A 27742-nucleotide genomic window follows, 5' to 3' on the forward strand; every position below is an offset into this window, starting at 1 on the left:
CTCTCTCTCTCTCTCTCTCTCTCTCTCTCTCTCTCTCTCTCTCTCTCACATATCTTAGCAAATCAACTTAATGTCGGGATCGAAATCCACATTCTTAAACGGAAGTTGTGGGTTTCTAAGCAACACAGGTCACAATTGTGTTTGGCGGATAAGGTATGTTCCGTGTTCTTTCCTGATAGATGTAAACTTGAGAAATAATTATTTTTGTTTTTAAAGTCATGATTGTTTTAATATTGAATATTCGGTAAATGCGTCCAAATGACAACATTTTTTTCTGCAACGTTATGAAAATATCTCGCAAAGAATAAGCAGTTCGTTTCCATGATAGTATGAAAATACATACCTAGGAGATGTTGTAAACAAAACAAATTTCTTAACATGTGCATCGACTAAAAGCTTTTTGAAATTGGCTAGATAAAGATAAACATCTAATAATTGATCCTCGTCTTGTCTAGGAATTCTAAATATTTGATTTGAATTATACATTAACATTTATAGTTACTGCATGTCACTAGAATCAGACCACAGGAGTCGGCAATTTTATCACTTTGTTGTAAGTGAATGAGAAACAGACTAAATCCTACCAGTGAGCATAGCGAGCAAAGCAGTGAAGCACATTCACGAGTTTGCCTGCATGTTTCTCATTTATTTACGACAAATTGATAAAAAAAAATTGCGATCAGACACTACTTATCATGAAAAGAATACTACAATACATGTAATATAACTGGTGCAGTCATGCAGAGTCAATCAAATTTGTTTACCTTGTTTATAGGTAAAACAGGATCTTTTAATAATCACTAAGAATCCTGTTATTGTAGATACAAAAATTTGAAATATTATGTTCATCATGCATGTATGATAAAATTACTTGGCTTATAAATTACCAAGTTCCTTTGCAATATTTTTGTTATTTCAAAATTCAGATTAACCATGGCTGCCGCAGTGGCCCAAGGCGTTGAAAGTAGAATCAGAACTCTTGCACAAACAAAACGCATCAGAATCAAAGATTACTTCCAAGACTTTGATAAACTAAAAGGAGGTGCAGTTACAGGTAGAAAATATATTTTGATTTTTATCACAATTTAAAAAAAAAAAAAATAAGTCTTATTCATTCATTATTAATCAAAATTATCAAAATTCATAAACTATTGGTCGGAATTGTTTTCCAGAGAACCAGTTTTTCAGATGTCTATGGAGTGCTTTAGGTTTGCAAATGGACGCCAAAGATGCGGAGGTCCTCAAACAAAAATACATGAGGAATGATGGCTCAGTCAATTATATGCAGTTTTGCAATGAAATTGATTTGAACTTCAACCCAAACAACCTGAAAAAGAACCCAAGAGATCAAACTGTTGAAGTACCTGAATTGTAAGTTTACTGTGAAAACCAAGAGTTTGATTCTCCATATTGCGATGGAAAAAGATAATTTTATATTTCAGTTTACTCAGAGATAATGATGAAAAATATGTAACAAATACCAATATATATATAAACAGAATCTCTAAAAGATAAAACTGTTCTGTGTCATTTCTGCATGGCATGTTCAAAAGTTTTTGGTGCATTGCATTTATAGTTGTTATATTTTTACTTTCAACTACAGAATCAAATACAGTCAATTGATCACCAAATTAATTTTTGTATTGTGTACAAAATTTATCTAAATTTTCAGCCTCGGTACCATCAGATCCGTTAGGCCCCTGCCTCCCACTGATGAGGAGAAACTGCTGTCACTTTTGGGGAAGATGCAGAAGTTTTATCAGTATCATGGAATCAATCTCAGGACATGTTATGAAGATTTTGACAGGCACCACATGGGCGTTGTCACCGAAAGTCAGGTAACTTACATGTACCGTAATTTAATCAATATGCAACACAATTTTTCAAGAAAGAGTGGGAGTAAAAAGTAGACTGAGAGTTGTCTCCCTTATGATCATCCGCTAAGTTCCAAATATATATTTTTTAAGTCTGATAATTTATTATATTACAATGGATTGATATGCTCTCTTATTTTATATATAGCATTTATAACATATTTCTGCCAATAATTTGAGTAGAGTAAATTATAGATAATACTGATGATGAAACAAGAGATAATTTTAGTTCTGAACTTAAAAAAACCCAGTTTGCTCTAAATCATTACCCTTAACTCATGCAGTTAGATTGAGATATAATTGCTTATTAAGCCAATGACTAATCCAACAAATTCGAATTTATAGTTCCACAGACAATTTCCTGGCCCACCGGATGTGAGTGACAATGAAATTGCACTGCTGGTTCAGAAATACAGGGACCCCGACAGGCCGGGTCTGTTTAACTACCTGAATCTTCACCATGATTTAGTGGCCATACAACAACATATGGCTGCTCAGAAAGAGCTGCCGTCCATTGGATCTAAGAAAAACATGGACCAAGTTCCAATTATTGTAAGCTATACAAGAACTCCAGCCTAGTAGTAAAATGTTGAAATGCACTCAGCGATGACTGAACAATAATAACGAAACTGCAATTATTTCCAAATTTTGATAATTTGCTATGATAGAATAAAACTGAATAGCAATTGATACATTAGAAATTTCTTAATCAAATTTTTAACAATACAGTATTTAAAGGTAAATTAAGAATCCAAATGCTTGAAAGGCTGCAGATTAAGAAACTTTAACTTCTAAATTTTCCGTAATATCTCTTCAAGAATCTTTTAAATATCAGTTTGAATTATTATCTGAATGCAGGAAACAGGAGATACAGCCCTGAATGAAATCTTTGAGAGAATCAGAGTGGCTGTGTTTAAGAATGGTATCCGAACAACAGAATTCTTCCGCGACCACGACAAACTGCGGAGCGGGATTGTGACAGAGAGTCAGTTTAAGTGTGGCCTGTCCCTGGCGGTGGGGAAGGAGGCCCAGCTCTCCAGGGCGGAGATCCAGAAGGTGGTGGAGTATTACAGGGTGGCTGAGGACAGGGTCCAGTACAGAGAGTTCTGTCAGATGATGGAGAATGGTCAGTACATGTGCACCTGTGTACTTTCTATGTTAATTAATTTAACATTTACTGTTCCAATACTGACAAAATATATCAAAACTTCAAAGAAATATCCATATTTAATCAGAATTAGTTAATTCATAAGTAAGAAATTGATTAAAAATGCTTAATTATTCATGACTTTGTTTAATATGGAATTCATCATTTGAGGTTTACTGATTAAAGTGAATGGAGAGTTATCTCCCTTAAGATTTTTTGTTAGTAACAAATGTACCAAATGTACCAAAGAGAATTTGTTACAAGAGATAAAATGATTTATTTTTATGATAGAATAGCTATTTAATTTTCTTGTCTTATAGCATTCAACATCCCTGAGTTGGAGAAGAAGCCTCTACAAAATGTTGTACGTCCTCAGAGGGGTGCTTTATCCAGAGTAAGTCTGCTCCTTATTTTAAAAAATTTCAAATACACTTAATGTATTTACACTCAGGTAAAATGTTACAGTTAAGACTTGTGAGATGAAGCTTATTATATATCCACTTTAATTGGATAACATTCAGATTTAGAAATTTTTTTTTTTTGTTGATGCATTTTTACACAGGATTCATAAAATATGACATGAAAATAAGTACATATTATTCCAATTGGGGTTTTAGACTTTGAGAAAAATGAACCACAGAAAAAAGTAAAGGTTTTTAAAATAAAATTAATCAAAATTTATTTCCTGCTTGATTTTAGACATTGAAAGGGCTGACTGATGAGGAGGATATGCAGTGTGAGCAGATTCTGCAGAAGATCCGAGAACAAGTCCAGAGGCGGAGATTAATGATCTACCCTTACTTCAAAGACCACGACAGAGTATGTCACTTAAACTCAAACAAATTTACCTTATTTACCATATTTTCTAACCTTTCTGCTAATATGGCAGTGTATTTTTTATTTCATTTTCATTTTATGCATCAGAGAAACTTGAATGTGCCTCTTCCCCACTACTATAGAAATAGATTTATAAATTAAACAAAATGCAGAAAAAAAAGTTCTATAAGAGTTTATGAGGAAGTTGTTTCTTTAACATTTATAGTCATTGTGAACATTTTCCAATGGTGATTCAGATCTTTTTCCATATATATTTACACCAGCTGTATCTATTCATCTTCATGTATTGCTTTTTCAGGGAGTGGCCTACACCAGAGTTGTGACTCCCACTCAGTTCTCCCGAGTTCTCCATTACCTGAGCCTGAATGTCAACCCTGAAGAGCTGAAGCTTCTGCTGAGGAAATTCCAGGACCCAGCCAGTGGTGACGTCAACTACCCAGCCTTTGTACAAACTGTGGATAAAGGTGAGGCCCAACCCGGGAAAGCAAAGGGCAGTTTGTGTAGTGAACTCCCATGTCATTGCTGTCAATCAGTGTCTTTGATAATGTCAGTCTCAGTTTGAGTATCTCTTGTGTTAGTCCAACCATGTGCTATTGTTACAAAATTAAGCTGAAACTTTGTACACTCGATATATATCACACCTATGTGAAGTGTTATTTATATTTTCTGCATTGACAAGTTGCCCTCAATGAAAGAATTAAGTCAAAGTCTTTCATATATCACTAAGAAGAAATCTTAGAGAGAGTTTATATCAAAATAATGAGACACCACTTTGAGCAGATTATATTATTACATTACATTAGGAGAGAATGTTAAGTTACAATGAATATCTGTTGGCTTATAACAGAATTTGTTGGCCACACCTTGGAGGATGTCAGTATGATCGACCAAACCAGAACCAATGTCCCGGTTGTAGAGAAGGAAGTGTCTGCAGAAGACAGCAATGTCTCGTTTGAGGAGCTGATGGCCAGAATCCGCCATATTGTTCTTACCAACAGACTGCGAGTAAGGACAACTTTTAGGAAATCTGACTAAACTTCAATTCATTACTTCAAAATAAATAAAGTCAGTATATTTTATTCCATAATCTTTGGACTGGTGTTGTATAAATTTTATATAATGTAGAATTAATACAGAGTTTATTTTACTCCAGCCAATATGATATTGGTGTATCATGAGAGTAAAAAAAATGCAAACAATTACTGTAAAACATTGTGAATATTTAGTTTAAATAACCCTCAAGAAATTTTGGTGCAAACTCACTTCAACAGTGTACTTTCCCAAACCACTACTAAATATAGGTGAAATGTAAAAAATCATTACGCAAAAAACAAAGTACATTGTTATTTGATACCTATTATTTTTGTAGGTGATAGAATTTTTCCAAGACTTTGATCCCCTGAGGAGCGGTTACATCAGTAAGACTCAGTTCAAGCGAGCCCTGGCAACCATGGGGCTGAGTAAGCTCGGGTCCCAGGATCTGACTGAGGCTCAGTATCAGATGCTGGCCAAGTACTACGAGAGCTCAAGCTCCTCGGACAAAGTCTGCTGGAAGCAGTTCCACGATGATATAGAAAATGGTAGGTTGCATAAGGAACTTGTGATAAGCTGTACTGCAGACTTCAGCTTTAATGAAAAATCAATTACTCTCTGATTTTGAAATTCAATTGAAACACTATGAGAATAAGTACATGTATGTACCTACCACCAGGTAGGTAGTTTGATTATTACACGAATATTGAGATTAACTGTAATGGAAATGCCTTGTATTCTATTTGAACGATTTAATCTTTTGAATAAAATGTTAAAAATAAGTACATTGTAGAATGGATTCACCTTCTGCCATGAATAAGCTTCATAGCTTTTCTATGGACACTCAAACTTAATTCTTTTTTCTCTACAGTTTTCACACAGCCAGGACTTGAGAAGGCTCCAACCTATCAAGTTCCACAGTCGGAGGTTTTCAGGGTCCCCAAGCCTGGTACGGTGAACTGGGAGGGAGCAAGCCAAGACCACCTGAACCTGGTGGCAGAAACCATGAACCGGCTCCAACAGAAGGTCAACCAGAGGAGGATCCTGTGTAAACCATGCTTTCAGGACTTTGATAGGTAAGATATTCACACTTCATCATCATCATCATCATCATCATCATCATCATCATCATCATCAACGGCAGCAGCAGCAAATTGCTGTATCATGCTTAATGCTCTTATTTTATATCATACACAGCTTCCTTATCTGATATTTGATTATAGTTTATTAAAGGTAATTTCAAGTTGCCACTAAAGAATGTTATTAATAGAAACAGGCTTTGTCTTCCTTGTTCAATTTGAAAGAAACTGAAATACATTTCATGACTCATGTTTTATGATTTCAGACACAACAATGGCCATGTGACCAAGACACAGTTCCGCCAATGCTTAACGTACTTACAACTGAACGCCAGCGAGGAAGAAATGAAGGCCCTGGAGGCCAAGTTCTGCAATGACATGGGCTTTAACTACATCGCCTTCCTCCAAGAGCTACAGCCCTACACGCCCCCGGACTTCATGTACGAGAAGAGGCTGGAAGACGTCCGTCAGACTAATGTCAGGACCAGGCTGCCGGAGACTGACCCCATCTCTGATCTGGAGGGTGTGTTAATAAAGATCAAAACTAAGGTAGGTTACCAATGGCTTCTTTCATGACAAGCTGATAAAAGGCCATTATTTACCAATACCAGAAGTACTTGTGATTTCAAATTCACTTGGATTAAAAAAAAATTTAAAAAGTGGTTTTCCATATGTAAGATGTAGATCATGTTAAAATATTTTACAAATGTTCTAAAAAAAAAAAAGGAATTTGCAAAATGAATGCAACAATAGAACTAATTGGATTTAATTTTCAACTTAAAGGTATCCAGAGAGAGACTGAGAGTGTTGGACTTTATGAAGGATTATGATAAGCTCCGCTCTGGACGAATGCTGAAGACATCTTTCAGGAGAGCCCTGGATCTGTGTGGATTCCAGCTGAAGGAATCAGAAATCTGTATCTTGGAAGATAGGTAAGATTTATAAACCAAGACCCCCCCCCCCCCCCAAAAAAAAAGGAATAAAAACAAAACAAAAAACAAGAGGATTCTGCTTTGAAAAGTCTGAACTAAAAGGACATGTATTTTGCATTGTGTTTAATGAAGTGGCTTACTTCATTAATGGTGGCTTATCTTTTCAATACAAGCTGATATACAAACCGTTAGGGCTTCCTTGTGCACAGGATTAGAGATTTTGATGCTAACAGTCATGTGATTTTTGTGTTCTTTAGATACCAGTCCAGGAAGGACCCAGATTACGTGGAGTACACCCAATTCTGCGATGAAGTGGAGTCCATTTTTACCTTCAAGGAGCTAGAAAAGGCACCGCTCCAGGAGGTGGTCCCATTCAAACCTCCAGAGGAGTGGAAGCAAAATGCATTCAAGGATGCCGAGGAACAGCAAACTTTTGAGAATGCCATGTACAAAATTGCTGAAAAGGTGCGGTGTCTCTCTCCTCTTTTCTCTATTTTTTTTTTCTCTCTCTCTCTTTAGATATGATATACTTTGCTTTTATTTTTCTTGAATTATTTGTGTTACCATAAATTTGTATGTACGTGCATATTCTTTGCAAATTCCAGTAAAGAAATGCAAAAACTTAGTACATGTACAAATCTCTTATAGAACATCCAATTTTAAATAGTGGTATAGTTTGTTTGTTCGACTTCATACACGACATAATTAATATATGCGTTTTATGAAAACACGCCACTGCAAATGTGAGCAGATATTAAATGCCAAATTTATTCATCATTATTCAGAAGTAATAAATTTGAAATGGCTTTCATGTGAACAATATCCTTTACAGGTCAGGAAACATCAGATGCAGTTATTCCCCTTGTTTGAGGATTATGACAGGGTTCACCGAGGCTGTGTGTCCGAATCTCAGTTCCACCGAGTCCTGACAGAGCTCGAGCTCGGAAGTCTCGTCAACAGACAGGAAATCGAACTTATCTCGAACTGTTTCCTCATCAACCAGGGTCGACGAGATGTATATTACATCGGCTTCTGTGATAAAATTTATGAAATTGCCAAATTTGAGTGGAGAAAACCGTAAAAAATAACAATAATAATGAGTAAAAGAAGTGAAAATTGGAAAAATCACTAATATTTTCAGAAGTATTATCAAGCATTAAATGAATAAAGACATTTTTTGTGTAATATTCTTGTGTATACTTAAGAAAATAACAATTTCAAACTGTTAAAAGGTTTTGACTAGAAGTGAGGTAATATGATGAAATATAGTGCACTGAATATTGCTCCAATGTCCAGTTTTTTTTTTTAAGAAAAAGTTGACTGTGATTCATGAACTGTAAACCATTCAAAGCTTATTTTAATCATTTGTGACATTTGTTGAATTCTCTCCTCTGTTTGTTATGGATGTTACATTTTATGTTTAAATATATACAAGTATTCCATTGTTTATGAAAAGATTCATTGTGAATAAAGTGACTTTTCTTATAATATTTGAGATGCATTTCATTGAGAGAGAGAGAGAGAGAGCCTGCGATTCTTGTAAAAGTTCAGCAAAAAAATATTCATATGATAACTTGTTCTTTCCCAATTTTTTGGTCTAATATAAATTAAAATATACAACAGTCTTTCTTTAGATAATTAAAGAGTTCATTATAAAGGGATTTCAAAAATCATGACACTTGTGTATACAAGTTTATAGGTAAAAAACCCACTTTATTTTTATTTTTTAGCAATTGACCCTCGAAGTCATTTCATAAAAATGAAGGATCGCAACAATAAGCTACGAATATATATATCTATGCGTTTTAGTTGTGTGCGAATACTTAAAAAAGGGGATAGGGTGGGTGGGTTACAACTATATAATAAAAGGGAAAAAAAGAACAAAAACTTTCATAAATAAGCTTGGCCAATATAGGTAATAAGGCTTTAAAAATAAAGCTTTTATCTACCTGTGCAGTTAAATTAAAATTACATTCGACTTTTTGTTGCTCCCGTTTTCTACTAGAGCACTGCGTGGGCGGATCATAGAATCGGATGAAATAAATTTTTCCATTTTCCATTTCATAGCTTATATCACACCCTTTTCCGATAGCTACTGCCAACTATTTAAAAATAGCTACAGAAAACCTGTACCTACTCAAGTGTAAACTCTCTGAAGAGGAACGAGCCCATTCGGTAATGTTAAATTTATGTACTGAACCCTCCATAAACTTTTAAAAGACACCTCGTCAGCTGAACTAAGCAAGCAAGCAAAGACTCGGTCCATTTGAACCACTTCGTGAACCTGAATTTTACAAAACATGGTGCTGAATGTTCCTGGCTTGGTGGCGGTCATCATCTTCTATATCATCATCCTCGTCATCGGACTATGGGCGGCCCGCCGGACCAAAGGGGAGACAAACAGCGAAAATGTGATGCTTGCTGGGAGGAATATTGGACTTTTTGTGGGAGTCTTCACCATGACCGGTACGTAAGTTTGCTGCGATTTTCCCCACTAAAGGGCAATGTTTCCGCTTGAATGAAGGTTTTTATATACCTTTTGACAGTTTTAATTTACCTGTAGGTTGGATGCCTTCAAAATATATTCACAGACATGTTTTTCCCATTCATTTAAGCTGTACATACAACGGTATTCGCAAACCTGCTTGCATTGCATTCTGATTTTGTTAGTTTTATGACACGGTTTCAAGCGCAAACTATTTACAATGTATTAAGCTTTAAAAATGATAGACACTTTAAAGACTCCATAGCTAGCTAGTGTCTCTCTCTCTCTCTCTCTCTCTCTCTCTCTCTCTCTCTCTCTCTCTCTCTCTTTCTCTCTCTCCGTTTAAGTAGCAGTACCATTAAAACCAGGTCACATAACCATAAATTGAGGGATTTTGTTAAAAAAAATTACTTTATATAATATATATATCCTGTTTTAAGTATCTCATAAATTACACGTATGTACGCCGTCGGTCCTTTGCTATGCATTAAGGTATACAAACTCGGTGAAATGTTGAGTTTTTCTTTTTTATTTTTAATTCCAGTTTATGGCTTTGGGGGTCATTTCAATCCTTATTTTTAAGCTTTACACGCTATTGTTTGCGTCAATTTTGAATGACAGTAAAATCGCATGTTTTTGTTCACTAATACAAAATGGGTGTATGTTTTCACTCCCTTCATTGTTTCTAGAGGCAAAAAGGATATAATTATACGAGTACGAAAAAAAAGAAAGAAAACACAAGGTGTAGCAATGATGTAGGTAGATATACTGTAGACGTACTTTTATCCGCGTGGTATTAATTTACGCTATGAACGCGGGCACAAATTTTCCGCGGAATTTTTTCCCAGTGTACTTAAAGTGCATTTTGGAATGAAATTGCATTACATGAGTAAGGATAATCGGAAGTTACTACTTTATATAACACTTGCATATACGTGTACCCAATGTATATCGTTTTTATCTATGCAAATTTGTATTGAGAATTCACATAATAAATAATTTAATCTTCTAAAGATTTGAATTTTCTGTAAATTTACTTGCATGAAATTTAACGTAGCTCGCGGGTTTGCTGACGTCACAATAGGAATCGACGTAAAGAGTTGACCGTCATAATAAACTCATACATTCTTCTTTTTTTAAAATGACAAATGAGATATTTAGAAGCTTAAAAGGAAATACTTCAAAAAGCCTAAATGCAGTATATTAATGTTTAAACAAACATTTATAATATCAAGTGCTGAAATTTAAAAAAAAAAAAGATGTCACATATATTGTCACATTTTGTTCTATAAAGTAAGAATGTACATTGGGACTCTTCCATTTAAAATCATGTTTTAAAATAGACAACTAAATTAATTGAACCGTATGCATTAACTTGTTTTTTTGTTTGATTTTTTTTTTTTTACAATTATTGCTTCCGTAATTTTAACTACCGATCAAATTTTTTAAAATTCGTTTGGCCTTATTATGTCAGTAGTTGCCTGGCATTTTTTTGGCATTGACTCAGAATTTCATAAAAGCAAATATAGCAATTTTTTGTATCTTAACAGCCTTACATTAATTGCATTTGTGCATTTGATAACATTAATCACAATAGTGTCTTATTTATATAATTAGTATGTACAAGTTCTAAAATGTGTTAATCAGCTAGTTTTGCCAATGAATTCATTTCAATTTTTGGGTTCTCAGACGTAAGGAAATGATGACGTCGGGCTAACGTCGTAATGAAAATATAAGGATTTGACAAATCTTTTAAATCTTTAAAGTTGTTTTGCCAAAAATTGGCCGAGAACACATACTGATTATTTTTTATGAATCGATTCAAAATTTTCTCCTCTGTTATTGTGCTGAGTATTATTAATTTCGTCTGAATCGTTTAAAAGTTTGATGTATAGTTTTGTAATGCGTTTCTCGACTAATATGTGCATTTTACTATATATTTCATTGAAATGGCGTTGATTAATTTTATCAATGATACTGTATTTGAAACACGATAACATTATTACCGCGCAGACGAATCTCAAATAAATTTTAGAAATAAAACTCTGAAACCTATGGATCACGTGGACAAATTTTCAAGGTAGGTTTTCTCACAAGCAGGTAAACCCGCGAGCTACCTTAAACTTCTCCCAGCTTGAGATAACGGCACGTGTCAGACGAAAAATAGCCCCAAGCGGGTCTGTCTTTCAATGACCCTATTAACTACACGTAAGACCTGTGTTTTTACTGCAATTTTTAGATCCCTTTGTGCTCTGACTTTTAATTGATAAAACTGATCATAATTTAAACGACATGTGAACCCATAAATTGACAGTTAATAAAGATTAAAATATTTATTTGGCTTCAAAAATACATATATAACTAGACACTTGTTGCAAAAGCAACAAAAAGGTCTTCCGTTTTGATATACATGTATCAATTTAACTGTAAGACATTGCTTCTCTCACATAGAAAAAACTGGATATGATAATTATTGTGAATGATATATCCAGACGTTACTTACATGTAAAACAACGAGAATGAAAAAGAAATCAATTTTTGAAGTACTTTCTGTGACGACCGGAAGCAACGCCGATCTAAACAAAAATGTTAACCATTTGTACAATCATAAGTTTATCCTTCCTCAGAGTTTGGTTGTTCACGTCTCTGCCAAATCTAAGATCTCTTTGAAACAATAGTTTTTGTCTCGGGACCGGAAACAGACAAACGGAAGTGATTAATAAAAACAAAAGCTGGTATTTCTCGTACATTTGCTTAGCGTACATCACTGTTTATCAGGCTAACTGAAACACCCAATAAAATCAGTTAAACTTGTTAAAAACATGATTTGTTTGAACCCTTCCGGTAAGAACCGGTTCTTAAAGTTGACAGAATTAAACCCATTAAACACATCCCCAATCAAATTTCTATTAATCATGAGAGCTTCGTGTCTGAATCACTTACAGTGACAAAAATCTCGCGGACATCAAATTTGTAAAGATGAAAGTTACACAGATATATTTGAGATATCTCACCGGAAGTAAAATTTATTTGCTAATTTAACATTATATAGATGACATTTGTAAGATTATATACTGATATTTTCTTTTTATGTAAAATGAATAATATTTGAAAAAAAACCAAATTTTTGAAGTGCTTCCGGTGACGACCGGAAGTTACGCCAAACAATACAATGTAGTGTAAACACATGTACATACATACTTCTATCATCCCACAAAGTTTGATTATTCAAGTTGTCACCGCTTTTAAGATCTCTAGGAATCAAGGTTTTTTGTTTCGGGACAGGAAACGGAAAAACGGAAGTGTTTGATGAAAATGAAAGTTAGTATTTCTTAACCATTACACAACAGGACTTTATTGGCTATCAATTTGTCTTACATTGTCAAACAAAAACAGTTAAACTCTTAACCAACTTGAATTGTTTGAACTCTTCGGGTGTGGACCGGAAGTGACGGTTGACAAAATGAGAGCGGTTAAACACATCTTCTATCAAATGTCTACCAGCCATGTAAGCTTTGTGTCTTGGTCACTTACAGTTTATGAGATCTCGCTGTAATAATAATTGTTTTAAAAAGAGTACCTGAGATATTTGAGATATCTCACCGGAAGTAATTGTTTTTTGTGTATTAATCATCGGATAGATGACATATGAAAGCGCTTATACTTATATTTTAATTTTGTGTTAAAGAAATAAAATGCGTAAAAACATAATTTTTGAAGTGCTTCCGGTGACGACCGGAAGTTACGACGAACAAAACAAAATAGTTTAAACACATTTACAACTATAGGTCTATCATCCCTCAAAGTTTGGAGGTTCAAGTCTTTATCGTTTCTGAGATCTCATTGTCCATAGCTTTTTCTTGCGGGACAGAAAACGGACGACAGGAAGTGAATTTTGAAAAAATGAAAAAAAAAGCGCCTGGAGATATTATCATTTTCTATCAGTCCTGAAAATTACAAGAAAATCCATCCAGCCAACTCTGAGAAATCGGGTTAAACTTTTAAAAAACTTGATTTGTTTGAACTCTTCCTGTGTGGACCGGAAGTGACGGTCGACAAAATAAAAACGGTTAAACACATCTTCTATCAAATGTCTATCATCCCTGTAAGTTTCGTGTCTTGATCACTTACAGTTTCTGAGATCTCGGGGTTCAAACATTTATTTTAAAAAAGGCTTCATGAGATATTTGAGATATCTCACCGGAAGTAGAATGTTTATGTTTATTAATCATCGGATAGAAGACATATGTAAGCATTTATACTTATATTTCAATTCTCCGAGAAATATATTAAATGCGTAAAAGCATAATTTTTGAAGAGCTTCCGGTGACGACCGGAAATTACGACGAACAAAACAAAATAGTTTAAACACATATACATCTATAGGTCTATCATCCCTCAAAGTTTGAAGGTTCAAGTCTTTATCGTTTCTGAGATCTCATTGTCCATAGCTTTTTCTCGCGGGACAGGAAACGGACGACAGGAAGTGAATTTTGAAAAAATGAAAAAAACGCCTAGAGATATTATCATTTTCTATCAGTCCTGAAAATTTCAAGAGAATCTATCCAGCCATCTCTGAGAAATCTTGTGGACAAAAAACGGACAAAAAAAAATAATAATAATAACTAGACTCTTGTTGCAAAAGCAACAAAAAGGTCTTCCGTTTTGATATACATGTATCAATTTAACTGTAAGACATTGCTTCTCTCAGTATTTCATAACCATTAGACAACAGGACTTAATTGACTATCAATTTGTCTTACTTTGTCAAACAGAAGCAGTAAATCTCTTAAACAACATGAATTGTTTGAACTCTTCCGGTGTGGACCGCAAGTGACGGTTGACAAAATAAAAACGGTTAAACACATCTTCTATCAAATGTCTATCATCCGTGTAAGTTTTGTGTCTTGGTCACTTACAGTTTATGAGACTTCGCTGTCATATTATTTGTTTTAAAAAGACTACCTGAGATATTTGAGATATCTCACCGGAAGTAATTTTTTTTGTTTATTAATCATCGGATAGATGACATATGAAAGCGTTTATACCTTTATATCACTTCAGTGTTAAACAAATAAAATGCGTAAAAACATAATTTTTGAAGTGCTACCGGTGACGACCGGAAGTTACGACGAACAAAACAAAATAGTTTAAACACATCTACAGCTATAGGTCTACCATCCCTCAAAGTTTGGATGTTCAAGTCTTTATCGTTTCTGAGATCTCATTGTCCATAGCTTTTTGTCGCGGGACAGGAAACGGACGACAGGAAGGGAATTTTGAAAAAATGAAAAAAATGCCTAGAGATATTTTCGTTCTCTATCAGTCCTATAAATTTCAAGAAAATCCATCCATGCATCTCTGAAAAATCGAGTTAAACTTTTAAAAAACTTGATTTGTTTGAACTCTTCCTGTGTGGACCGGAAGTGACGGTCGACCAAATAAAAACGGTTAAACACATCTTCTATCAAATGTCTATCATCCCTGTAAGTTTCGTGTTTTGATCACTTACAGTTTCTGAGATCTCGGGGTTCAAACATTTACTTTAAAAAAGGCTTCATGAGATATTTGAGATATCTCACCGGAAGTAGAATTTTTATGTTTATTAATCATCGGATAGATGACATATGTAAGCATTTATACTTATATTTCAATTCTCCGAGAAATATATTAAATGCGTAAAAGCATAATTTTTGAAGAGCTTCCGGTGACGACCGGAAGTTACGACGAACAAAACAAAATAGTTTAAACACATCTACAACTATAGGTCTATCATCCCTCAAAGTTTGGATGTTCAAGTCTTTATCGTTTCTGAGATCTCATTGTCCATAGCTTTTTGTCGCGGGACAGGAAACGGACGACAGGAAGTGAATTTTGAAAAAATGAAAAAAACGCCTGGAGATATTATAATTTTCTGTCAGTCCTGAAAATTTCAAGAAAATCCATCCAGCCATCTCTGAGAAATCTTGCGGACAAAAAACGGACAAAAAAAAATAATAATAATAATAATAACTAGACTCTTGTTGCTATAGCAACAAAAAGGTCTTCCGTTCCTTATGTATTAATCTGTACAAAAAGTCCATTTCTCTTGTAAACAGAAAATGGATATAACATATACTGTAAAGGAGTTCCAAAGAAATAAAAAAAAAAACAAAAGACAAAATGTGAATTTTTAGTACTTTCTGTGACGACCGGAAGTTACGCCGGATCATTTAGAACTTAGTGAACATATCTTCATAATTGTTTTGTCTTTCCTCGAAGTTTTGATGTTCAAGTTTTTGTAAGTTATAATATCTCTTTCAAAAAAAGGTTTTTAGTCTCGGTACCGGAAACGAACAAACGGAAGTGATTTAAGAAATTAAAAGAAGATGTTTTACTACATTTACCTACGGTACGTTTATATTAAAACAATATTAAAACATAAAAAAAATAATAAAACAGTATTAAAACAAATCTAAAGTTAAAAAAAAAACTTCTATTCTTTGAACGCTTCAAGTGAGAACCGGAAATGACGTACAACCAAATCAAACCCGTTAAACACATGTTCAATCAAATGTTAATTATACATATAAATTTTGTTTCTTGATCTCTCACAGTTTCTGAGATCTTGTGGGTACTTTGTTTTTTAAAAAGAAAGCTACCTGAGATATTTCAGATGTCTCACCGGAAGTAGAACTTTTTGTTGTTTATTTATAATGTGTATATGACTTTTTGTATTTTATAGCTTAAATGTTACTTCCATGCTAATTAACCCAATATTTAAAAAAAAATCAAAATTGGGTGTACTTCCTGTGACGACCGGAAGTTACGCCGGATAAAACAAACTAATGTGAACCCTTGTACATACAAAGATCTATCATCCAACAATGTTTGGTTGTTCAAATTGTTACCGTTTTTAAGATCTCGACGAAATAAGGTTTTTTGTCTCGGGACAGGAAACGGACAAACGGAAGTGCTCAGTGTAAATTGTTTTAAATATTTCTTGTATACTTGCCTTTTGTACGTAATTGATAATTAAAAATACTTAAAATATCTAAAGAAAACAGTTAAACTGATAAACAGCTTGATTTGTATGAACTCTTCCTGTGTGGACCGGAAGTGACGGAAGACAAAATGAAAGCAGTTAAACACATCTTCAATCAAATGTCGATCATTCATACAAGTTTCATGATTTGATCATTTATAGTTTCTGAGATCTCGCGGGTACAAAATGTGTTTTAAAAAAGCTTTCTGAGATAATTGAGATATCTCACCGGAAGTAGAATCTTTTTGTTGATATAACATCGCATAGATAACTTATGTATAGAATTATAGTTTTATGTTTATTCTATGGAAAAGAAATTTAATGCGTAAAAACAATAATTTTTGAAGTGCTTCCGGTGACAACCGGAAGTTACGACAAACAAAACAAAATAGTTTAAACACATCTACAGCTATAGGTCTATCATCCCTCAAAGTTTGGAGGTTCAAGTCTTTATCGTTTTTTAGATCTCGAGGTGACAAGCTTTTTCAACGCGGGACAGGAAACGGACGACCGGAAATGAATTTTGATAAAATGAAAAAAACGCCTAGAGATATTATTATTGTCTTTCATTCTAGAAATTTTCAAAAATATCTATCCAGCCATCTCCGAGAAATCTTGTGGACAAAAAAAGGAAAAAAAAAAATAATAATAATAAAAAACCTTACAATCACTATAAGGTCTTCCGTTGGAAACGGAAGACCTTAACTAGACTCTTGTTGCTATAGCAACAAAAAGGTCTTCCGTTCCTCATGTATAAATCTGTGCAAAAGATATATTTCTCTTGTAAACAGAAAATGGATATAATTTATACTGTAAAGGAATTCCCAAGAAATAAACAAAACAAAAAGACAAAACGTCATTTTTTGAGTACTTTCTGTGACGACCGGAAGTTACGCCGGATCATACAAAACACAATAAACATTACCTTGTCTTTCCTCAAAGTTTGGATGTTCAAGTTTTTGTTAGTTATAATATCTCGTTTAGAAAAGATTTTTGTCTCGGAACCGGAAACGATCAAACGGAAGTGATTAAGAAATTGAAAATACGTAGTTTAGTACATATACCTATGATACGTTATTGTTCATTACATTGAGTAAAATGTTTAAAAAATGCTTAAGAAAAAAAACCTTTTATTGCTTGAACACTTCGAGTTAAAACCGGAAGTGGCGAACGACCAAATGGAACCCGTTAAACACATGTTCGTTCAAATGTCCATTATCCATACAAGTTTTGTGTCTGTATCTCTCACAGTTTCTGAGATCTTGAGGGTAGTTTGTTTTTTTAAAAGAAGGCTACCTGAGATATTTGAGATGTCTCATCGGAAGTAAAACTTATTTTTGGTTTTTTTTACCATGTGTAGATGACCTCTTGTATTTTTATAACCAAAATGTTACTTCCATGCTAAATAACCAACATATTTTTAAAAAATCAAAATTTTGCGTTCTTCCTGTGACGACCGGAAGTTACGCCGGATGAAACAAAATAGTATTAACACATGTCCATACACAGGTCTATAATTCTACAAAGTTTGGTTGTTGAAGTCGTTACCGTTTTTGAGATCTCGTCGATATAAGGTTTTTTGTCTCGGGACAGGAAACGGACAAACGGAAGTGCTTAATGAAACTTAATTTTTTTAATCTTGTTTACTTTCCTATTTTACATTATTAGTCATCGAAACAGCTTAAACTATAAAAAAAAACCAGTTTAACGGATTAACAATTTGATTTGTTTGAACTCTTCCGCTGTGGACCGGAAGTGACGGAGGACAAAATGAAACTGTTTAAACACATCTTCAATCAACTGTCTATGAGTGGTGAAAGTTTTGTGTCTTGATCACGTACAGTACCTGAGAACTTGCGGGTACAAAATATGTTTTAAAAAAGCTACTTGAGATAATCGAGATATCTCACCGGAAGTAGAATGTTTTTGTTTATTTAACATTGCATAGATGACATATATAAGGATCTATACTAATATCTTTATTCTATTGAAAATAAATTAAATACGTAAAAACAAAAAAAATTGAAGAGCTTCCGGTGACGACCGGAAGTTACGACGAACAAAACAAAAATGTTTAAACACATCTACGACTATAGGTCTATTATCCCTCAAAGTTTGGATGTTCAAGTCTTTCTCATTTCTGAGATCTCGATGTGACAAGCTTTTTAACGCGGGACAGGAAACGGACGACAGGAAATAAATTTTCAAAAAATGAAAAAAACGCCTAGAGATATGATCATTTTCTATCAGTCCTGAAAACTTGAAGTAAATCTATCAAGCCATCTCTGAGAAATCATGTGGACAAAAACTGGGAAAAAAATAATAATAAAAAACCTTACAATCTCTATAAGGTCTTCCGTTGGAAACGGAAGACCTTAACTAGACTCTTGTTGCTATAGCAACAAAAAGGTCTTCCGTTCCTCACGTATAAATCTGTACAAAAGATCCAATTGTCTTGTAAACAGAAAACGGATAGAATTTATATTGTAAAGAAATTCCCAAGAAATAAACAAAACAAAAAGACAAAACGTCATTTTTTGAGTACTTTCTGTGACGACCGGAAGTTACGCTGGATCATACAAAACATAGTAAACATATTTTCATACATTGCCTTGTCTTTCCTAAAAGTTTGGATGATCAAGTATTTGTTAGTTATAATATCTCGTTGAGAAAAGGTTTTTGTCTCGGGACCGGAAACGAACGAACGGAAGTGATTAAGAAATTGAAAATACGTATTTTAGTACATTTACCTATGAAACGTTATTGTTCATCACATTGAGTAAAATGTTAAAAAAATTCTAATGTTAAAACAAAACAAAAAAACTTTTATTGCTTGAACACTTCGAGTGAAAACCGGAAGTGACGTACGACCAAATGGAACCCGTTAAACACATGTTCATTCAAATGTCCATTATCCATACACGTTTTTTGTCTTGATCTCTCACAGTTTCTGAGATCTTGGTGGTAGTTTGTTTTTTTTAAAAGAAGGCTACCTGAGATATTTGAGATGTCTCACCGGAATTAGAACTTTTTTTTGGTTTTTTACCATGTGTGGATGACCTCCTGTATTTTTGTAACTAAAATGTTACTTCCATGGTAAATAACCAACATATTTTTTAAAAATTAGAATTTGGTGTACTTCCTGTGACGACCGGAAGTTACGCCTGATGAAACAAAATAGTGTTAACACGTGTCCATACACAGATCTATCATCCTACAAAGTTTGGTTGTTGAAGTCGTTACCGTTTTTGAGATCTCTTCGATATAAGGTTTTTTGTCTCGGGACAGCAGACGGACAAACGGAAATGCTTAATGAAATTTAAATTTTTTATATCTTGTATACTTTCCTATTTTACATTATTATTCATCGATTTAGCTAAAACTATCAAATAAAAACAGTTAAACGGATAAACAGTTTGATTTGTTTGAACTCTTCTGCTGTGAACCGGAAGTGACGGACGATAAAATGAAACTGTTTAAACACATTTTCAATCAAATGTCTATGATTAGTGAAAGTTTCGTGTCTTGATCCCGTACAGTGCCTGAGAACTTGCGGGTACAAAATATGTTTTAAAAAAGCTTACTGAGATAATCGAGATATCTCACCGGAAGTAGATTTTTTTGTTTATTTAACATTGCATAGATGACATATGTTAGGATCTATACTACAATTTTAATTCTATGGAAAATAAATTAAATACGTAAAAACAAAATTTATTGAAGAGCTTCCGGTGACGACCGGAAGTTACGACGAACAAAACAAAAGTGTTTAAACACATCTACAACTACAGGTCTATCATCCCTCATAGTTTGGATGTTCAAATCTTTATCATTTTTGAGATCTCGATGTGACAAGCTTTTTGTCGCGGGACAGGAAACGGACGACAGGAAGTCGATTTTGAAAAAATGAAAAAAACGCCTCGAGATACGATCATTTTCTATCACTCCTGAAAACTTGAAGTAAATCTATTCAGCCATCTCTGAGATATCTTGTGGACAAAAAATGGGAAAAAAATAATAATAAAAAACATTACAATCTCTATAAGGTCTTCCGTTGGAAACGGAAGACCTTAATAATAATAAGAAACATTACAATCACTATAAGGTCTTCCGTTGGAAACGGAAGACCTTAACTAGACTCTTGTTGCTATAGCAACAAAAAGGTCTTCCGTTCCTCATGTATTAATCTGCACAAAAAATCCAGTTATCTTGTAAACAGAAAATGGATACATGTACATTTTGTCTTTCCTCAAAGTTTGGATGTTCAAGTTTTGGTTAGTTATAATATCTCGTTGAAAAAAAAAGGTTTTTATCTAGGGACCGGAAAAGAAGAAACGGAAGTGATTTAAAAAACGGAAAGTAGATATGTTAGTTCATTTACCTACGTACGTTACTGTTCATCATATTGAGGAAAATATTTTTTTAAAAGTTAAAAGTTTTTAAAAAAGTTCTATTGCTTTTGAACGCTTCAAGTATTAACCGAAAGTGACGTAGGACCCAATGAAACCCGTTAAACACATGTTCAATCAATGTCCATTATCTATATAAGTCTTGATCTATCACAGTTTCTGAGATCGTGTGGGTACTTTGTTTTTAAAAAAGAAGGCTACCTGAGATATTTGAGATGTCTCACCGGAAGTAGATTTATTTTACCATGTGTAGATGACTTTTTGTATTTCTATAGCTAAAATGTTACTTCAATGCTAAATAACCAAAATATTTTAAAAAAATCAAAATTGGGTGTACTTCCTGTGACGACCGGAAGTTACGCCGGATAAAACAAAATAGTGTTAACACATGTACATACATAGGTCTATCATCCCACAAAGTTTGGTTGTTCAAGTCGTTACTGTTTTTGAGATCTCGTCGAAATCAGGTTTTTGGTCTCTGGACAGGAAACGGGCAAACGGAAGTGTTCAATGTGAATTGTATTCAATATTTCTTGTATACTTGCCTTTTTTACATTATTTTTCATTTATCTAACTAAAATATATCAAAGGAAAACAGTTAAACTGATAAACAGCTCGATTTTTTTAACTCTTCCGGTATGGACAGGAAGTGACGGAAGACAAAATGAAACCGGTTAAACACATCTTCAATCAAATGTATATCATCCATGAAAGTTTCGTGTCTTGATCGCTTATAGTTTCTGAGATCTCGTGGGTACAAAATGTGTTTTAAAAAAGCTACCTGAGATAATTGAGATATCTCACCGGAAGTAGAATTTTTTTGTTGATATTACATCGCAGAGATTTCCTATGTATAGATTTATTTTTATTTATTTATTCTATTGACAATAAATTTGATGCGTAAAAAAAAATTTTTTAAGTGCTTCCGGTGACGACCGGAAGTTATGACGAACAAAACAAAAGTGTTTAAACACATCTACAGCTATAGGTCTATCATCCCACAAAGTTTGAATGTTTAAGTCTTTAATGTTTTTTAGAACTCGAGGTGACAAGCTTTTTGTCGCGGGACGGGAAACGGACGACCGGAAGTGAATTTAGAACATTTTTTATTAAAATCCTCTTGATCTTTTTATTTTCTGTCATTCCTGAAAATTTTATAAAAATCCATCAAGACATCTCTGAGAAATTCACGAGAGAAAAAGGGGAAAAAAATAATAATAATAAGAAAGAAAGAAAAAACCTAACAATCACTATAAGGTCTTCCGTTGGAAACGGAAGACCTTAATAAGAAACATTACAATCACTATAAGGTCTTCCGTTGGAAACGGAAGACCTTAATAACATTTATAATATACATATAAAATGCATATATAAAGATAAAAAAGAAACAGTTCATTGAAATCAGTTTAAAAAACCTGTAAAATTACATGGACACATGACAACATATTAAATTTAAACATATTTTATTGAGTAATCAAATGGATTAGGCAACAGGCAAAGCCTATATAAACCCTCTCCAAAATACAAAGTCAAGAAGTGGTGTTATAAAGTAATCATAGAATATAGTATATAGTATGTAGTATAATTTACCAGTTTACAGAGTGATATATTATTGATATATTTGTATACAAGACAAAGGATAATTGGATAATAAATAATAAGCTTGAATTTTGTCATAAATCCATGAGAATTTTGAGAAATAGCACACAAGCCCCAGAAGGTGTCTACATGACAACACCTTGACCTTGACCCTTTATATGACAACATATTCAGAATACGTTCACTTTTTCAACCGCGTGAGAATTCCCGATTTTTCCCAGCCTTGCAGAATGGTTTCGCTTCTAACTGTCTGATGTGCCTTGACCAGCCACCCCGCATGAATGGGTTTCAATGTTGACAATTGTAGATCTACGTTTAAAGACTGCATTGTTTTTTTTTTCATTCAAAGAATCCGCGTAAATTTTTACCCGCGGATTAAATTGATATTGTGATTCCGCGGAATTATGACCCCGTGGAAAAAAAATACGTCTACAGTATATACTTCCCTTGAACAATGACGTACAGTGTATGTTTTTCCCCATAGGGGTATTTTTGTTCATAAGAGTGTCATCCTATTCCATGCGCGGATCTAGGGGGTCAAAATGAACCCTCAAAATGAAAATTTATTAAATTTACATAGTAAAATTATCGCAAATATGCCTCGGACCCCCCCCCCCCCCCCCCCTTGGCATACGCCCCCCCCCCCCCCCCGGATTAGGAAATTCATAAATTTGGGAATATTTTTTTCCTAGGTATTATTTTTTTGGAGCTATACGTATACTACGTCACCCCCCCCCCCCCCCCCCGACGGATTAGGAATTTCATGATTTAGGGAATTTTATTTTTTTCTAGGTATGAACTTTCTTTGGACTTTCAATTCGGACCCCCCCCCCCCCCCCCCCCCGGAATTGGAAAAACTTTCTTGATCCGTACATGTATTCAAAACATGCAAAAGTAAGGGTATCGTAAAAACAAACGTATGAGGTCAGTTTCGGCCTTCCTTCTTCAATATTCATAAAAAAAAACATACAATTCTTTCCATGCAGGAAATAAACAATAAGAATTGGATATTTTTGTGAGGAGAATGAAATTAGCATTGTAGAATAAGGGGAGCTTCTATAAGTAAAGGAAAACATGCGTTTTCACCGTCATTCGAAATTGACGTAATTGATAGCGTGTAGAGCTTTAAAAAACACAAGGTCTAAAATCTTTTGTTTCTATTGAAAGTTTTGTGTTTCAGCTACGTGGGTAGGTGGCGGGTTCATAAATGGAACAGCGGAGACGGTGTATAGCTACGGACTGGTCAACACTCAAGCTCCCCTGGGGTACGCCCTCAGCCTTGTTATAGGTACATATAACAATCTCTGAATAATCATTTAACTTTTTTATCTATAACAGTCAAACCGACATTTTATATTTTTTTTAATATGAAGGTATTAAGAAATTTTTTACATGTTTCATAGTTTCCACTACCAGTTCTTTTGGTTCATTTTCTTGTTTAATGGTCGTCTTTGAAATTCAGGCGGGTTATTTTTTGCCAAAAAGATGCGCCAGCAGGGGTATGTTACAATGTTGGACCCATTCGCCCGGAAATATGGGGAAAGGATGGGCGGACTGATCTACATACCGGCGTTGCTAGGGGAGGTTTTCTGGTCAGGGGCCATATTGGCTGCTCTGGGTAGGTCAAAGGTCAGAAATGGCATATTAATCATAGTAAATGAAAACAATTAAATTATTTCACTAAGAAAATATACGTAAAATCCGCAAAAGTTGGCTGTAAAAAAATTAATTAGACTGGAATTTATACTTCATTAATGGATTCGGAAACCCGTTTTTCATGGAGTGACCTTTTTCCAACTTATTGTGAAATATTATATGTGAAGTCATATAAAACGTAGTATTGTTGTATAATTGCCTACACTGCCCTTTCGGAAATAACGGCATGCTTTATCATAAAGTCATATTTAACTTGATACCGATGACATTATTACAATAACAAGCGGAACGTCCTGCTGAGGACCAATGATCCAGCCGGGGTGGAGGAGAGATGGAGGGGTGATCGGAACCCCCTGTAATTTTAATTTTCTTTTTTTAACGAGTTTATCATTTTTACTTCTTGAAGGAATGTTTTACGTTTGCTTTGCCCACCCCAATCTTGCAAAAAATAAACTAGATCCGCCCCATGACATACAGTATTGTTTCTATAGGCAGCACCCTGCGGGTGATCATAGGTCTCTCCCACGAAGTGGCCATCATCTCCTCGGCCTGTATCGCCGTCTTCTACACCCTGTTTGGAGGACTCTACTCCGTGGCCTATACTGACGTCGTACAACTCATCTGTATCTTCGTTGGCTTGGTGAGTACTTGTGGTCATATATTACCAGATTCGGTTTATTAAGTGGGTCTAATATTTTTAAATGAATGCAACAAGCGGACAGAAGTTATGGTCCAAAACTGGATTTCATACTTTACATTGATAGTGCTTGTGGGTAAAAAGTGCAGTGACACTGAACTAAGTTTCAAAGACAAAGAAGATGTTTGTTTTTTTTGTTTTTTTGCGATAGGGCAAAAGCGAGAAAACATATTGTACAGACATTGAATTTACAATGAGGGCTAAAACGACCTTGACTTTGACCTAGAGGAAATTCAAATTCTATATTATAATTGTACAAATAAACTTCATAATACGTTGTGAGATGTCAAAATAAAAGAATGAAAACTAAAGACAATGCCTGTGTCGGAGCTAACGCCAAGGTATAAGAGCTTAAGGCGCTGTTCTATTAATTTCTACTTCTAAAACTGGAAATAATATCATTTTTTGTTATTTTACAGAAGCCCATTGGTGCCATGTAAAAAAAATATTTATCAGGCGGTCGCCAGAAAGTCATAGATAGTTCTTTTTCTCACCCGGCACCAACGGGCTTCCGTAGTTCTGTTCGGTGTCGCAATTTTTTGTTCTTGCTTACATGAAATCGCAATATTTAGAATATTTACGGAAAGGAGCAGGTGTAGTATATTGCATTGTTTGTCGGTTGATAATTTTTAGAGATCAGACTATATAGAGTTTATGATTAATTATAATTTAATTAATACACAACATTGTCTAGATTATTTTGCTCATATCGAGAAGTCAAGCTGTATGACTAGTAACAGCTAGAAATCTTTAGTTAAGTTCTATTAAGTAACAATCGACGTTCATTACTATATGTTTAGTTTTGGGAGAGCACATCCGTAACATGGAACTTTAATTTTTCCGGTCTCACCCAAAAGACATCAACTTTAACTTCAGATTGCAAGCGATTGTCAAAGGAACTTCAGACACAGAAGCAAAAGTGGTCGGATAGTAGCAGCGATTTTGCAATGACATCTAAATCATCTTACAAAAAATAACCTATACATCCTTCCTCTGTAATACTTTTCCATGCATTTTCCAAATTTTTCATTTCAGTGGCTCTGTGTCCCATTTGCCTTGACGAATGACTTAGTGGAGAGCATATCTGTTAATTCTTCCACCGTGTGGATCCAGGAGGTGGATCCCGTGTTTGTTGGGGTGTACATAGACTCCTTCCTCCTCCTCATATTCGGCGGACTGCCCTGGCAAGTGTACTTCCAAAGGGTCCTGTCTGCAAAGACGGTCGGGACGGCCAAGTACCTGTCGTTTGTCGGTGGACTGGGCTGTCTAATCATGGCCATACCATCTGTCCTTATCGGTGCCATAGCTACTAATTCAGGTATGTAGGCCTAACTCAGGGATACGTCGTAACACAGAGAGAGAGAGAGAGAGAGAGAGAGAGAGAGAGAGAGAGAGAGAGAGAGAGAGAGAGAGAGAGAGGGGGGGGGCTTGAGCTTATTACAAAGCGAATATTTAGGAATTTAAGATTCTTTAATTTAATTCAGACTGGAATCGCACTGCTTTTGTGACCAGAGACAACTTCAATGCATCAGATATACCGAACAGAGCGTCTGACATACTACCATTGGTCTTGCAATACCTGACTCCGGACTGGGTTTCCTTTGTTGGACTAGGGGCAGTATCAGCAGCCGTAATGTCGTCTGCTGACTCTTCCATCTTATCCGCCAGTTGCATGTTTGCAAGAAATATCTATAAGATGATTTTCAGACAAAAGGTAAATAATTTCTGTAAATATTTGTTTGAGAGTTTTCTAAATTTCAGTTGAAGACTTTTCATAATGTTGTCTGCCTCGAATATTTCGGCATCTAACCTTTTAATAATATTTATTTTTAGGCTTCAGAAAACGAAATTATTTGGGTGATGAGATTCGCTATATTTGGTGTTGGTGTTTTGGCAACAGTCATGGCTATTACAGTGAAGTCCATCTACACTCTGTGGTACCTCTGCTCCGATCTGGTGTACGTGGTATTGTTCCCTCAACTCCTCTGCGTAATCTATTTGAAAACTTCCAATACATACGGGTCACTAGTTGCCTACGTCATCGGTATGTTTTTCCGGATCGCTGGAGGAGAGCCTTCATTGGGTATTGACGTCCTCATAAAATTCCCGTACTATTCTGAAGAGAACGGACAGGTTTTTCCGTTTAAAACACTCTGCATGTTGATGTCATTTACCTCGCTTGTTTTCGTGTCCTATTTGACTGACTTCTTGTTCAAGAGGGGAATTCTTCATCCGCGGTTTGATATATTCAAGTGTGTGGTGAACCATTGTGAAAGTGATGTCAAATTGCAAAAATACACCGTTAATTCGGAAACATTCGACAATCCTTCATATGCGCAATCCAATGAGGGAATCCCAACAGCAAAATAATGAGTTTGCAAGGACACGGGTCTCTATCACGTTTTGCACACGTATATACAGTACTAGCTAGCATATTACAGTCGATGGTATTTTTTCTTAAAATCAAGCAGCAATTTTTTTAAACCTTTTGATCACAAGCACCTGACATTAATAATATTTATCGTAATGAAAAATACCCTTTTTTACATTATACAGATATTTTTCAAAAAGAGTAAAACTCCATGCAATATGTATGTCCTATCGTATATTAAAAATATTATGGGTGAGTATATATGCAAAGTTGATGATAATTTTACAAATTAGTCACATAGTTATATTTGTATTAAAAAATAAAATTTACAAAATGAAACATACTAAGATTTTAAGGTGTTTTTTTTGGTTTGTTTGTTTTTAAATCAAATTCTCACAATGTTTACAAAATTCTACGAAGAATGAAAAAAAAATATGAAAAGTACCAAAAAAAACCCCAACAACAACAAAAAACCAACACATTCCTGATCAACACGAAGGACTAACTTAATTATAGAGGGTTTGTCAGCATTCAGCAAATCCTTATTGTTCAACAGTGTAATTTTATGTTCTATACTGCATCGTCCCAATCAAAATTGAA

At 34.5% G+C, this 27742-nt stretch overlaps 2 protein-coding genes and 1 long non-coding RNA gene across 3 annotated transcripts; 2 read left to right on the forward strand and 1 right to left on the reverse strand.

Moving 5' to 3' along the window:
- The first annotated feature begins 41 nt into the window (after window positions 1-41).
- On the forward strand, window positions 42-8391 carry LOC105347168 (uncharacterized). The gene is made up of 16 exons (XM_011456112.4): window positions 42-153; window positions 927-1054; window positions 1173-1371; window positions 1673-1838; window positions 2220-2426; window positions 2733-3000; window positions 3342-3415; window positions 3721-3840; window positions 4157-4322; window positions 4706-4863; window positions 5228-5438; window positions 5762-5966; window positions 6236-6518; window positions 6753-6901; window positions 7159-7366; window positions 7734-8391. Exons 1-16 carry the CDS (start codon window positions 71-73, stop codon window positions 7980-7982), a joined length of 2874 nt encoding a protein of 957 aa, XP_011454414.3. The 5' UTR covers window positions 42-70; the 3' UTR covers window positions 7983-8391.
- On the reverse strand, window positions 5249-5829 carry LOC136270020 (uncharacterized). Its single transcript, XR_010707649.1, has 2 exons — window positions 5695-5829; window positions 5249-5484 (listed from the first exon to the last, which is right to left on the reverse strand). It is a non-coding gene; the product is annotated as an uncharacterized lncRNA (long non-coding RNA).
- Window positions 8392-8998: 607 nt separating the features above from the next.
- On the forward strand, window positions 8999-27328 carry LOC105347169 (high-affinity choline transporter 1). Its single transcript, XM_011456113.4, has 7 exons — window positions 8999-9367; window positions 23599-23706; window positions 23881-24036; window positions 24566-24714; window positions 25807-26089; window positions 26256-26485; window positions 26605-27328. The coding sequence occupies exons 1-7, from the start codon at window positions 9202-9204 to the stop codon at window positions 27139-27141; spliced, it is 1629 nt and encodes a 542-aa protein (XP_011454415.3). The 5' UTR covers window positions 8999-9201; the 3' UTR covers window positions 27142-27328.
- Window positions 27329-27742: the final 414 nt, after the last annotated feature.

Source organism: Magallana gigas, chromosome 7 (assembly GCF_963853765.1).
Source record: "Magallana gigas chromosome 7, xbMagGiga1.1, whole genome shotgun sequence".
Lineage (NCBI taxonomy): Eukaryota > Metazoa > Mollusca > Bivalvia > Ostreida > Ostreidae > Magallana > Magallana gigas.

What these genes read in the sequence shown, in the direction of transcription:
- LOC105347168 (XM_011456112.4), top strand. Translation starts at nt 71, where the DNA reads ATGTCGGGATCGAAATCCACATTCTTAAACGGAAGTTGTGGGTTTCTA. An exon ending in ACTTCAAAGACCACGACAGA is followed by an intron (nt 3,841 to 4,156) that starts GTATGTCACTTA and finishes TTGCTTTTTCAG; the next exon opens with GGAGTGGCCTACACCAGAGT. An exon ending in TAATAAAGATCAAAACTAAG is followed by an intron (nt 6,519 to 6,752) that starts GTAGGTTACCAA and finishes TTCAACTTAAAG; the next exon opens with GTATCCAGAGAGAGACTGAG.
- LOC105347169 (XM_011456113.4), top strand. Translation starts at nt 9,202, where the DNA reads ATGGTGCTGAATGTTCCTGGCTTGGTGGCGGTCATCATCTTCTATATC. An exon ending in GGCCATATTGGCTGCTCTGG is followed by an intron (nt 24,037 to 24,565) that starts GTAGGTCAAAGG and finishes TTGTTTCTATAG; the next exon opens with GCAGCACCCTGCGGGTGATC. An exon ending in TGCCATAGCTACTAATTCAG is followed by an intron (nt 26,090 to 26,255) that starts GTATGTAGGCCT and finishes AATTTAATTCAG; the next exon opens with ACTGGAATCGCACTGCTTTT.